This window comes from Hemicordylus capensis, chromosome 3, assembly GCF_027244095.1.
Source record: "Hemicordylus capensis ecotype Gifberg chromosome 3, rHemCap1.1.pri, whole genome shotgun sequence".
NCBI classification, from domain to species: Eukaryota; Metazoa; Chordata; class Lepidosauria; order Squamata; family Cordylidae; genus Hemicordylus; species Hemicordylus capensis.
In genome coordinates, this window is record NC_069659.1 from 50724369 (window position 1) to 50738289 (window position 13921).

Consider the following 13921-nt stretch of genomic DNA (forward strand, 5'->3'; position numbering starts at 1 on the left):
TTTTTTCCCAGGTGAAAAGTTTTCATTGGTGCCAATGCAAATACATGTTCAGATGCCTTAATGGTCACTTGGGAATCTCCCGATCACTTCAGCTAATGCACATTGCCACCATTCCCGCAGAGGCGTATCTAGGGGAAAAGGCGCCTAGGGCAAGTACTGAAATTGCGCCCCCCCCCCAACATCTGACACCCATCTTTCAGATATCTTGTCTTTACCATAATATTAGCTCAACAAGAGGACGCTGTCATACACAGGATTGAACTGCTCAACCCAGTTCTCACTGCAGAGGTGAATCAATGTCTGCTATGCTGTATTCGTTCAGAGTAGCCACATGATTACTCTTCCATATCAAAAATTCCCTGCATATAGAAAACTAGATCATGGGGGAAGGGTTTTATGTTAGGTTTACCTAGCTTCTTATGTGCAGGGCCCCTTTAAGTGCACTTGTGAGCAGTCTCTTTGTCAAATTCATCCAGGTATCAAATTCACAAGAATGTAAAACTCACACATACCTCTGTCAAGCTATTTGTTTATGTACTGGGGGCCAGATTAAAGGCCTCCTCAAATACAATAAGCATTCCCCATATTCAGACTGAAGATACACAATGGAAAGTTTGCATTGCTTAAATAAGCCTTCCTTTATACTGCCAATACTTCTGTAGCAACCAACAATGACAGTTTTAGCAGCTGTTTCACTTACAGAGCCATGTACCACATGGCAGCCCATGTGCATTAGAACTCAGAAGAACTTCTTGAAATGTTTTTGGGTTTCAAAAAAAATTAACTGGCAGGAGATACATCCATTGCTTTAAGTTGCATCTAGTTCAGATCACTATCACCTGTGGCAGTTGAGTTCTTCCACAGAACAGCTCCATCCCCTGAGGGAAATTTCTTATAGTGCTCAGTTATGCTTCCCCAACTTGGCATGTCAACACACCAACTCCAGTTAGTTTGGGGAAAGAAACTCCCCAAGCTTCCAGTCCATGAGATCTGCCTGTACTGCTGTATGGTTAGACCAAGAGGCAACCCTGTTATGACTTGATGATGATGGACACACACACTTTTCCCGCCACAGCAGTTATTCCCATCTCCTCCAGTCTTCAGTGAAATTGACAAGGTAAGGGTAAAATCCTGTCAGTTTCACAGTGCCGGCTATACAGGCTCTTTTGAAGAAAATTAAAAGGGGGAGGGACTTGTGAAAGTGACAATGCCCATGTCAGCTTTACCAAGGAGTGGTGAAGGGATCATAGGGAGTAGTGAAGGAAAGGTCCATGTGACCATTGTCCACAGTCAATGAGAAGGAGGAGGGACTAAGTATGGAAACTGATATGTTGTGCCTCTTAATGGACATTTCCACGGCTGGGGAGATCTCTCATTCTGGAGATCTTGTCTTGATTTAGTTGCGGCTTGCCCGCCGCCCGCTTTGAACAGCAGTACTGGGAGAAGGGGCATTTAGCCCTTTCCATGTGCCATTTCCCCTAAATGCATCCCAGCTGTTATTTGACCCAGTACTGAAAAAACACGCTTCCACCTCCTCACGGCTGTTTTTAAGTCATTAAACATCAGGGGATACGACAGATTCTCGCATCACGAGTAGGTTGGCTCTCCATGGGGCAGGTTTGAGGATTAGGCATGAATGTCTCCTCCACATCCAGTGCACCATCCTGCTGCTACCTTATTGCATGTGGGCAAGTGAGGGACAGTGTGGACAAACCAACCCTTGGTGTCATGGGGTAGATATGCGCACCCATGTTTTTTCTCCAGGTGGTTGAGAGTACCAACAGCTGTCCTTTGAACCTACCAGATACTTCAGATCTGTTCACAAGTGACCAATAGAACCATTACAGGGTTGCCCACGCAGCACCAGGATTGCACTCAGGATTAGGAACATAGGAAACTGCCATATACTGAGTCAGACCATTGGTCTATGTAGCTCAGTATTGTCTTCACAGACTGGCAGCGGCTTCTCCAAGGTTGCAGGCGGGAATCTCTCTCAGCCCTATTTTGGAGAAGCCAGGGAGGGAACTTGAAACCTTCTGCTCTTCCCAGAGCAGCTTCATCCCCTGAGGGAAATATCTTGCAGTGCTCACACGTCAAGTCTCCCATTCAGATGCAACCAGGGCAGACCCTGCTTAGCTATGGGGACAAGTCATGCTTGCTACCGCAAGACCAGCTCTCCTCTCCTTTGACTCAAGGGTCTCCAGATAACTACTGAAAACAATCCTGCTGGAGATTTTAATGGCTTTGATATTGTAATAAAATATTGGACAAAATAATATCCAGGAAGAGCTTCAGCTAGAACCACTAAGTAACCCTAGCGACCAACACCACCCTCCCAAGAAAATGAAAATACAAATTGGCTGTACTGCATAACTACCAATAATTGTAAGCAGACTGGAAAAAGAGCATTCAAAATTGTATTTTTGTCTTTCACACGTACACACCAACAACAGGAAGGAGGCTAGAAAGCAGTTTTAGTGGCAAATTTAGTCTTAAGCGAACATCCCCTGCAGAAAGCGCCACTGCACTGCAAACTTCTTACAAAGCTGTCGCCCCTTATGTGAGAAGAAGCCGCGCCCCCAACCTTGTCTCCGCCTCCGGAGGCGGTGGGCGGTTCAGGGGCGTGTCCTTCCTCTCCCTAATGGTGGGTTGGTTGCGTCCTTCACTCTCCTTCCCGCCCACCCTCTTTGCTCTCGTCGTTTGGTTCAGTCAGTCTAGGGCTAGCGGGAAAGATGGCGGCGCCTACAGTCGAGGAAGCCGTATGGAATCGACTGGATGTGCCGTGGCCCGCATGCAGCGCTACGGTAGCCGTGCCAGCCCAACACGGTTCAGGTGAGTGACGAGGAGAGTGCGCAGCTGAAGGGAGGCGGAGGACGAGCCATCGGCCTGAAGAGTCGATAACCGACATGTCGAGCAAAGTGTTGGTGTTGAAGCAAAATCTTTGCCCTTCAGGTTAGGCTCATGTGCTGGCTAGTTCTGTACGAGTCGGCAAGCCACACGTGCTGGATTTGTGGCTGGCCCCTGTCTCTGGCGTTTGGCCCTACATATTTTGGGGATGTATATGATCTGGCCATAGTAAGTGCTTTAAAGTACCATCGATTTTTAATTGGGGGAGGAGGAGTTTGTGCATGTTTCGCTGCCATCAGGCGCTTTAAAATCCAATCCGATTGATCTTAATTGGCGCGCGTGCGCAGACACACCTCGTTGAGAAAAGGAAACAAAAATGAAAGAATCAATGAGTTGAAATTGGGTCTGGCAGCTCGTTGGTTCTGTAGGGTAGGAGCCTTTCCATTCGCTGTTTGTAAAGACATGGGCTGAAGACAAAGATGTACTTAATTTCATAGGATGCATTTTTGAGTAAGCATACATAGGATATGGGGCAGTAAGCTGTCTTGATAACTAAGGTAGGCAATTAAATAACTTGCAGAAGTGCTCTTGAATGAATAACTTCTTTTTCATGGCTGATAGGCGTAGGTTCTGTAGGCAGGACCCGCAAGTCCTGGATGGCCCATTATACCCTGACCCTTTTAACCTTCTCAAGAGCTTACTTTTGTAACTTCTGGAAGTACAAATGTGTTTGGGAACCAGTACTTTTCTTTGCATCTCACCTTTGTCTTGGAAACCTGCCCACCAGTGTCAAAGAACAATCTTAAGCCAATGTTCAGAATATCAACTCTCTTGTGCAGAACTGCAAGGTGCTGCACAGACTGACCCCTCTCCTCACACCTAGGTCCCTCAGCCCCAAAACACCCCAGCAATATCTGGGATCCACAGATAAAATGATTTGTTGATTGTGATGATGATGATGATGATAATGAACTTTGGTGTTTCTTATGTCTTGATTTGTTTCCAGTGAGATGCCTTTCAGCTGTAATGAAGGGGTGTCATGTTGTCAGAAACATTCTAAAAAGCAAAGCTGTTACTGCAGAACAGAGACTCCTGCATTCAATATTATATAGCTTTCACTATCAGATGAGGAGTCATCGTCCTTATCGCTCTCTCAAACAGGTCAGAAGAAAGAAATTTCCTGGGATTTGTTATGTAGAAACAGTGCAGAACATAAAGACTGATATTGCCTCCACATCAGAATATTTCATGTGCCCAAATATTTTTGCCAGCTTCCACTTCTGCCCTTAATGCTCTCCCCAAATATTTTGGTCTAGATTGGGGGACCCTCAGGGATATACAGCGGGGACCTCAGAGGGATGATGGATTGACAAAAGTCGTTGTGCACATGAAACAATTTAATGCGAGGGGCAGCATTAGTTGGGAAGTTGCCTAGTGATTAGCACAGTTTTATGATTGAAACTCTAGTTGTCAATTGCCATTTTTTTTCTTACTGTGCTGAGGTGATGATAAATTATTGTTAACTGTAGATATTTATTGTCTCATCTCTAGAAGTGTGGCTTTTGTCAGCTGATATTTATGTTTGGAAAAGGAAAAAAAAAGCACGTGATAACAATGTATTTCCTCTTAATGTGTCTCCTAAAAGTTCTTGGACTGTTCAAAGAAGAACCTACACTTCATTTCAATATAGATAAAAAATTGGTTTGCTGTCATGATGCTGTAGACCAGAGGTAGGCAACCTTGGTTCTCTAGCTGTCTCTGAACTACAGCACCCATCATCTCAAGCCACAATTTATTGTAGCTGGGGATGATGGGCATTGTAGTTCACCAAGAGCTGGAGAGCCAGGATTGCCTACCCTGCCGTAGATGCTATAACACACCAAGCTTATTATCCAAAGCCTAAACATATTCACTTGGAAGTAAGCCAAGTTTCTGGTTTTGGTTTAATAGTATTTGTATTAAAAGAAGCATGAGTTCCCAATGGCTTTGTGTCTAACAATAAATAACTTAGCATTCATATGAAGTTTTGAAACACGTGTCTCATATTTTTCCCAGTAAGCAGGCAGGGATGTTTTTAGGGCCTAGGAGGAGTTTCCTGGGGTCTAGCTGTAGCTCTGCTGGTTTGTTATTGGTGGGAGACTTTCTTTTGAACCCCAGTGAGTTTAAGTCAGAATTGAAACCACATGAATTGGAGATGTTTGTGCACCATTTATTGAATAGAAAGAAGTCTAAACAGTCTGCAAATATGTTATCTGCCCACAAAAAGGCAGCTGCTGGATTCCGTCACACTCTACCATGACCAAAAATTTGACCCAAGGGACTGGGCTATGCAGAAAGGAAAAGGCTCAGGGTCCTTCCCCTGCCCCCTCCCCACCAGCCTTCTTTTGAATTCTACAGGACAAGTAAACAACTGAGGGGGCGAAGCCTGCCGCTACCTCCATAATTGATTTCCTACCATAGGTGTACTGTAAAGTAAAGGTACACTTAGAAGGATACAATAGTACACTTAGAAATACTACTGCAGTAAGGGCAAAACCTGCCTTCTATCTCAGCACTGGATTCCCTGGCCTCTTCTCTCAGGGATCCTATGGGGGTGGGTGGGGGTACAATGTGCTTCAGCAGAATACAGGGTTCCTCTTTCCTTCCCTATTCCCTTTCATAATAAATATGGGCTTTTTACCAGTATTACTGCAGTAAATGTTCCAAAGCTTCTGTCATTCATTTTAAGTATGCTAATTGTTTTGTCATTTGAGTGACAAAGTGCCATTTGAGCAACATCTTATGCAGATGCTGGACTGCCAGTTATTAAAGGGTTACAAGCTTGTCTGAAATTACTCTGTGTGTGTGTGTGTGTGTGTGTGTGTGTGTGTGTGTGTGTGTGTGTGTTTTATTTCAGGTAGAACAGTGTTTGAAGCATTTACATCTAATGAATCTGGAGAAGTCAGTTCAAAATCTTGTTCAGTTGGACCCCATGTAAGTAGCAAAAGCTAATGTGATTCTGTGATTGGGTAAAACTTTATGCAGTGTCTCAGGAAAGCCACAGTTCTACATAAATCTTGGACTATATCAGCTGAAATTCTAGCACTTGGGGGGCAATAGTCTCTTTTGTTGGACCAATAACTACCTCAGTGTTATGCTGTGGTAACTCTGTGGAAGGTTTCATGCTACACTGAACTGTTCAGTAGAGAATAAAGAGATCTGCATAATTCTAAACATTAATGGATACCATTCTAACAGGAGGTGGCACTTTTCTTTTTGATCCTCATCATGGTGTGACCATCATGGAACGTCCACAGATATTTCTGTCAAATTGCAGAATGTAGACATGTTTGAGGAAAACTTAAAAACCTAAGGCAGAATCTTTAATTAGACTTGAATGAGTATACCACAAAGTTGTTAATGTTTATTACAGGAACAGCTTATGGCAAAACATTCTGCTAGCGGACCACTTATTGAGGGAATCTGTCAGGCCTACATACCCATATGGCCTTTTCTCTTTTTTGTTCTAATAGGAAACTGAAATCTGAAAATCTCAAGGAGTCCTTGGTTCCCAGCCAACCTGTGATAGAAGTGGTACTGGTGAAGATTTTGGGTGGCTGCAAGCTCTTGCTACGTCTGTTTGAATGTTGCTGCACAGCTTTTCTGTATCCTTCCAAAACTGGTCTGCATTTTCTTTACAGTTCTTTTTTAGAAATGCAAAATGATACACATGTTATCTTCTGTTAAAGAAGATAAGATTTGATTAAACAGTTTTTGTAATTGTCAGAGTAGTATCCTGTTATGCATGTCAGTTTTTGGTGTAAATGTCTGCAGCCCTCTGTGACTCCATAATGTAGCCTACATAGTGCTGTGTGTTACACTCTTAGCTGTCTTAAAGATCTATACTCACTGAAGGCCACTGTAAATTTGTGCAAAAAGTGTTTAATTTGGATTTCCGGCCTCTACGTTCAATTTGTTGTCCAACCTTAATCGATGGGCTCCTCAGTCTGACTGTTAAACACCTGTGTTTGGAAGAATACATTCTGTTTAATACCGTGGTCCTGGGATTGCTGAGCCGATTATGGTGTGTATATTTGAGAAAACACTCTTGTTGTTTCATTTCTAGTTCTTTTGGTTTTATCAAGCAGGGTGTCTGCTTAATTTGTTTCCTGCTAATAGTAGCAATACAGTTACTAGTCAAGACTCCATCATTTCTCTGGAAATAGAACGGATATCTAATAGAATGGACCTGGTGCTTGTGGCAGTCCCTGTACGTGAATAAAAATAAAATGTAGGCCTTGTCCTCAAGTTTTCAAACTAAAAGATGACCCGAAGGAAGGTGAGTGGAAGGAAAATGTAGGGAATAGTTGGAACAAAGAGGTGAGTTGCTGGCATCCCAGCTTACAGGGATGTAATCTGGCTGATTTCCCCCTTTCTGGTGGTCTTAGTAGGATGGAAGTGGTACAACTGTTTCAGGTGCAAGTAATACAGCTATAAGGACTGTGCACTTGATACCTTATTTGATCTTGTTTCGAAACAGATGCTGAAAAACCTTTGCAGTTGCTGTCGGACGGGGCAGTGGGGGAGAGAAAGGAGGCAGGGAAGTGTGTTAGTTTAAAGCATCTACATCTTCTCTTTCGAGCTTCACTGGCTTACAAGGCAGCATACAAAGTTCTATTAAAAGTTTAAAAGCAACTAGAATTACAGTAATTTGTCAAAACAAGGACAAATTATCATAGTCATGCCGAAGGTCAGCAAGATGATTTCACAAGTGCAAGAATTGCTAATAGATGAGTTCTGAGTGGATAAAATGATTAAACTTGGAGATTTTGAAAAATTCTCAGCAGTTGTACAAGAAAGAAGGAAAGGTTTTTGGAGAAATCTTTCAAGTCTTAATAGTCCTCTGTTGTTCTTTTTTTAAAAAAAAAAATATTGTCATTATGGGAAAAGATATGTTAGGTCATGATTGTGAGTTTGTGAGGTTGAAATATGCTTTAGAAAATCTTAGTGATGGGCACCTCTTAAGAGTAAACCAGATATGGGGAAATGGGTACTACTTAGGAGATAAGTGTTTCATTTTTTCCCTTTTAAAATTATTTTAGGATTCTCTATAGAGGTGTGTTAAAAAGCCTTAGCTCTTTATATGAGAGCCTGTTTGAATTGCTCCAGGAAGTTTCAAAGATTGAACCACGGCCTTATATTAAAGGATTTGCCTTTCCTTCTGAAATAAATGAATTTCTGGGAACCACTTATTCAGAGATCAAGGAGAAAATGCCCAAGGCATTTGTAACAAAAAAGGCCGAGTGGATGAATAAACTGTTCCCAGGAGGCAAGACCACATTGCAGACGCGGGCTTTGGTGAGGACTGCAGCTCCTACTAGAGCCAGAAAGAAGACAATGAGTGCCCGGAACATCACTGATATTGGGAAGCCAGTTCTGGCAAAGAGAACTAACCAAGGTAAGAAATGACAGCCTCTTTATTTGGATGGGAATGAGGAATTAAGAGGCCCAGTTTCCTTTGTTTTTTAAAATTATATTTGTACACCACCCCAGACTTCTGTCTCTGGGTGGCTTACCACAACATAAAACAAAGCAATTTAAAACCACAATGCTAGTTAAAAAGCTTGGGTGAATAAATGCATTTTTAAGGACTCTTTAAAAGCTGGCAGAGATGGGAGGCTCTTATTTCAGCAGGGAGCACATTCCAGAACATCGGGGCAGCAACGGAGAAGGCCTGTCCTTGAGAAGCCCACAGATGAGCTGCTGGCAATTGCAGACAGACCTCTCCAGATGATCTTGATTGGTGATGGGGATCATAATGAAGACATTCTCTTAAATACCCTGGGCCCAAGCTGTTTAGGGTTTTATGAGACAAGGCTACAATGCCTGGGGCTTCTTAGTTGAGGAAAAAAGGAAACTAAGGGGAGCTTTGATAGAGATCTTTAAAATTATGCATGGTTTGGAGAAAGTGTAGAGAGAGAAATCCCCCCCCTCCTGCGCCCCCGCTTTCACAACACTAGAAGCAGGGGTCATCCCGTGAAACTGATTGCCACAAAATTTAGGACTGACAAAAGGTACTCTTTTCACACAGTGCACAATTAAACTGTGGAACTCTCTGCCATGGGATGTGGTGATGGCCCCCACTTGGAAAAGGGGCTTAGACAAATTCATAGAGGACAAGTATATTAATAGCTATTAGTCTTAGGCCATAGGCTACCTCCAGACTCAGAGAGGCAGGATGCCTTTAAATACCAGTTGCAGGGGAGCTACAGCAGAGAGCGGGCATGCCTTTATCTCTTGCCTGTAGGCTTCCCAGAGGCATGTGTTGGGCCACTGTGTGAAACAGGATGATGGGCTCTGGGCCTGATCCAGCAGAGTTGTTCTTATGACTGGCTCCCTACACTTGCAAGATGCACCTTGTTACTTTCATGGCTTTGACTGTGAAAGGATCAAGGCACATTGTGCCAGAAAACTCCAAACCTACAGACAAAACTGATTTCCTTATCCTGAATAAGAACATATATCATGCATTTAGTCCATTGATTTCATACTATTTTGTCTCAAGTAACTGTGTTTCATTTTGATTATGATGATTTTAGCTTTGCTGTAATGACTTGTTAAGCTATTGGTTTATTAGATAGTTATACAGGATGTTCTTTAAAACAACACACTCAAAGGTGGCATACAATGAAAACCAGTAACAAGAAGGCAGTAAAATGCAATATAAAAAACGTATTGCAGAAACAGCAGCCATAAAAACAGTAAAATTCAGCAGAAGCTATAAAAACACAGCTAGCCAGCTAAAAATGTGTTGGAATGCATGGACACTTGCCTGGCTTTGAAAAGGCATCAGAATCGGGGCTAGGCAAGTTTCTCTGGTGGTGTTCCATAAGTGAGGCACAATGGTGGACAAAAACCTGACCCTGAAGGCCTTTGAAAAAATTAGGTTTTGGGAAAGCACATGTGGTAGACAGTGGTTCTTCTGCTAGGCAGGTTCCAAGCCATGAATTCATTTTTACCCTCTCTTTTAGATCTTGGAAAGGAGTGGAAGTTTGATGTCAAAACCTTATTTAGGTCTCCTAATCCTGCATCACAGGAGGTTTGTACTATTTCATACTTTTTTTGAAGACAGTGGGTTCTGGTGTACTGCTTTGTATTTTTCTGGTGTTGCTGTTGACCACCTGCCATGGCATGAATATACTGCAAAAGTCATGCTCCACAATATAACTCATCAAACTGCTTGATATGCTTACCTGTTAAATTACTAGGGATGTGCCCGAAGACTCTTCGGCACCGGCAGGGGTAGTACTTTAAAGGTGGGGGAGATTGTACTCACCACCACCCCAGCCGCGTTTCCCCCGCCGGCGCTCTTCAAATTCCAAGCCCCTCGGGGCGGCAGCGTTCCTCCCTGCCGCCCCGTCCCTCCCGTCGGCCAGAAGTGGCCGGAAGTTGCGAGTGTGCGTGCGCCAGCACGCGCGCATGACAGGCGCACACACGCTCGCAACTTCCGGCCACTTCCGGCCGATGGGAGGAACGGGGCGGCAGGGAGGAATGCTGCCGCCCCGAGGGGCTTGGAATTTGAAGAGTGCTGGCGGGGGAAACGCGGCGGGGGGGTGAGTACACTCTCCCCCGCCTTTAAAGTGCTACCCCCGCCATGCCGAAAAACCGAATCCCGCCCCAGCGCTGAAACGTTTCGGAGGCCTTTATAATGGCCTCCGAAATGTTTCGGGCACATGCCTATAAATTACCTGTACATGGTATGTTGGTGGACACAGACCAGTCTTCATTTTGGTCGAATGCACTAGTACCCTTTTAGTTGCTTCATAACTGCAACAATCTTTCCACTGCGCAGGCGCACCTTGCAGTTGGGAAGAGATGTAGGGCCAAACGGCAGACCCTGTGTTACTCTGGGAGTGGGAGGAGCCACACCTGCTGCCAGTGTGGGGTGGGTCAGGAGAGGAGTACACCTGGCTCATCCCTCGGCAGCTGTCCCTCAGCCACGCGGTGGCAGAAATGTAAAGAATTTTCCAAAAAATACACAGAGGTTCAGGTCAGGCGGTGGGGTGGGGGTGGGAGTGGGGGCAAGCAGAATAGCCCTGCAGGCCCAGAAAAAAGACCTCATGGGCCATATGTTGTGCAGGCCTGGTGTAGACAATACTGAGCTAGATGCACCTATGGTCAGTTTATGGCAGCTTCCTATGTTCCTATGATGTTTTATAGAAATTCATGTATGGGTATAGGGGAAAACATTATATACTGATGAAAGAAAATTCCACTATCCCCTTTCACCTGTAAGTAACCTACATAAATCCTAAAGGTCACAAGTTTCTGCACCTTGCTGTTACAAGGGCCCATTTTCTTGGAAACAATACTCTACCCCGCCTGAGTAGAAATAGACACCTGTTGACCACAGCTTGCCCTGCCCTGACTAGGCATAAGCATCGCTAAAGCTGATTGGTGCATTATTGCTGGTTTCTGCCCTGTAATTGGTTCACTTTGTGTACCAATGACTAAGCTTTATTGTGCTTGTACTAGGATCGTTGGTGTATACCATGAAACTGTGGCCTCTGATAGGCTCTGTACTCAGTCCTGTAGGCAAACAGTATAAAAGGCTCTTGCCAAAAGCCTGAGTGTGTGCTCTTGGAAGAGAGACACCCGGCATGCTGTAATCAATAAAGCTTGAACCTGATGGACGGTGAGGGCCTCTGCTCATTAAACGAACCCAGAATTCCCAGAATTTCTCCGTCAATACTCTGGGCCAATATGCTTAGGATCAAGGGCATGAAGCAAAGATACACTCTCCCACTCCCCACCCCCACAAGCTAGTAATAAAACTGAACAGAGACCTATTTGACTTCTCAGCTTCTTATATATTTAAGCATCTTCTCCATTGGTGTTTTCCAGTACTAATTTCCTTTTTTTGGTTTTAATATCAGAGTTCCCAATTTCGGGGAAAGCTTTCTGAATCAAAGAGATCCACATCCGTTCCCCCTAAATCGCAGAGACTTCAGCATCTTAAAACGTTTGTGTCCAGTTTTCGAGAAGCACACTCATTTGGAGATCTGTCTGATGCACTCAGAACAACAATTCTTTGGTGCAAAAGCAATAAGCTTGGACCAGAAGCTTTTTTCCTGGGAATGAAGCTTTTGAAAACCAGGCGACTGCAGCATGTGGAAGCACAGGGTTGGAGGTCAGTTTATTATTGCGCTTGCAGTTTCTGTTACCTGTGCTTTACATAACTGTGCTTGGCTTCTAAGAACAACAAATAAAGCCTTGCTAAAGATTATAGCCCTGCAAGCTTAACTAAATTGGGAAGAAATAAGGATTATTAGGGATGTGCTGTGGCATGAATTCTTTCCCCTTTTGTTGTTGCTCTGGGGCAGCAGTGATGTAACTGCCCGCAAGCTTTCAAAATACATTAGCTGTTAGCCATTCTGGCCAGTCGAAAAGGGCCCTGTAAAGGTTACAGCAGTGGGGAGGAGGGCTTGAGGCAAGCTTCCTTCTCCTCTGAGTCCAGGAAGTCATCTGTCTCTCCAGGATTTTGTTTACTTGGCAGGAGAAGGGGGGTGTAGCCCCTCCTGCCTTTACTGACCAGCCACTGCTGATTTAGATGATCTGTTTTGCCACAATAACCCCCTAAAGAAAAGTGTGGTGGGTACAGGGGAAGGAGGAGATGTTGGTTGAGGGTCTATTATTCAGCCTGTGTGCAGTTTATTTCAGGCTTAGGCTGAGAGCTTCCCTGCTATTAATTAGGTCTCTGGTTGAACGGAATAATCAACTTCAGGCCATTCAAAAATGTATTAAGCAACTGTTCGCACAGAAGGCAACAGGTGATTTAACACCCCTTCTTTTTCCCTTGAAGGTTGCAGAGAAAACTAGGCTGTGTTAAAGCTACTATCTGTAAGTACCTCAGGATCTCAAGCTGCAGACGGAGGCCACACAAAGTACTTAGACCCTGCAAACAGAGACGGATCAAACTCCCAGGATGCGTTTCAAAGAGAATACAGAGAAATACGTGCGTAAACAGAGATGCAAACTGCAGGACTGCCCTTCCTCAGAGGTCTGAACACTTGTCTAAAGCGAGGAAAATTGATATCGGTTCTACTACAATTGCTAAACCTGAAGAAGAGAGGGATGCTTCTAGACCTCTGGTGTTGCCTGCCTCTATACAGAAGGAAGCTCTCGAGAGCAAAGATGATATAGATGACATTTTTGGAGCAATAGGTTTATAAATGCTGTATTAAATTAGATATAAACTGTGTTCAGATGCTTTTGTACTAGCAAAGGAAAGTCTTTGTCCCTAGTTTCTCAGTCAAACACTCATATTGTGGCAAATGCAAGCACTATATACAAATTCAAGGGATAAGAATAACCCTGCTGGATCAGGCCGAAGGCCCATCTAGTCTAACACAGTGGCCCATGAGATACCTGGGGCGAGCCCACAGGCAAGAGGTATGTGCATGCCTTCTCTCCTGCTGTTGCCGCTGTTGCTCACCTTCCACTGGTACTGAGAGGCATCGTGCCTCTGAGGTTGGAGGTGGTCCATGGCCACCAGACTAGTAGCCATTGATAGACCTGTCCACCATAATCTGTCTAAGCCCCCTTTAAAGATGTCCAAGCTGGTGGCCATCACCACATCCCATAGGAATACTATAGATTAAGTGCTGTGTGAAAAAGTATTTCTTCTTGTTGGTCCTAAATTTCCTGACCTTCAGTTTCATGGGGTGACCCCTGGTTCCAGTGCTGTGAGAGAGGGAGAAGAATTTTCTCTGTCTACCCTCTCCACTCCATGCATAATTTTATACACCTTGATCATGTCTCTCCTCAGTTGCCTCTTTTCCTCATAAGGAAGGTGCTCCAGGCCCCTGATTATTTTGCTTGCCCTCTTCTGCACCTTTCCCAGTTCTACACTATCCTTAAGATACGGTGACCAAAGCTGTATGTAGTACTCCAGATGTGGTCGCGCCATAGATTTGTATAAGGGCATTATAATACTAGCATTTTTATTTTCAATCTCCTGATTCCTAGCATGGAATTGGCTTTTTCACAGCTGCCATGCACCGAGTCAACACTTTCAATGAGCTGTCAACTACAA

General features: G+C 44.1%; 1 protein-coding gene across 7 annotated transcripts; it reads left to right on the forward strand.

Annotated features, from left to right (window-relative positions):
- The first annotated feature begins 943 nt into the window (after positions 1-943).
- NEPRO (nucleolus and neural progenitor protein) lies at positions 944-13087 on the forward strand. Of its 7 annotated transcripts, XM_053306301.1 has the most exons (10): positions 944-1117; positions 2710-2832; positions 3854-4008; positions 5744-5820; positions 6360-6491; positions 6833-6910; positions 7929-8284; positions 9858-9925; positions 11763-12016; positions 12689-13087. In XM_053306301.1, exons 2-10 carry the CDS (start codon positions 2733-2735, stop codon positions 13056-13058), a joined length of 1590 nt encoding a protein of 529 aa, XP_053162276.1. In that variant the 5' UTR covers positions 944-1117; positions 2710-2732; the 3' UTR covers positions 13059-13087. The 7 variants fall into 7 exon arrangements, with proteins under 7 accessions (XP_053162276.1, XP_053162275.1, XP_053162277.1 ...); XM_053306300.1 differs by lacking the exon at positions 944-1117 and having other exon boundaries at positions 2657-2832; XM_053306302.1 differs by lacking the exon at positions 944-1117 and having other exon boundaries at positions 2830-2952.
- The last annotated feature ends 834 nt before the right edge of the window (positions 13088-13921 follow it).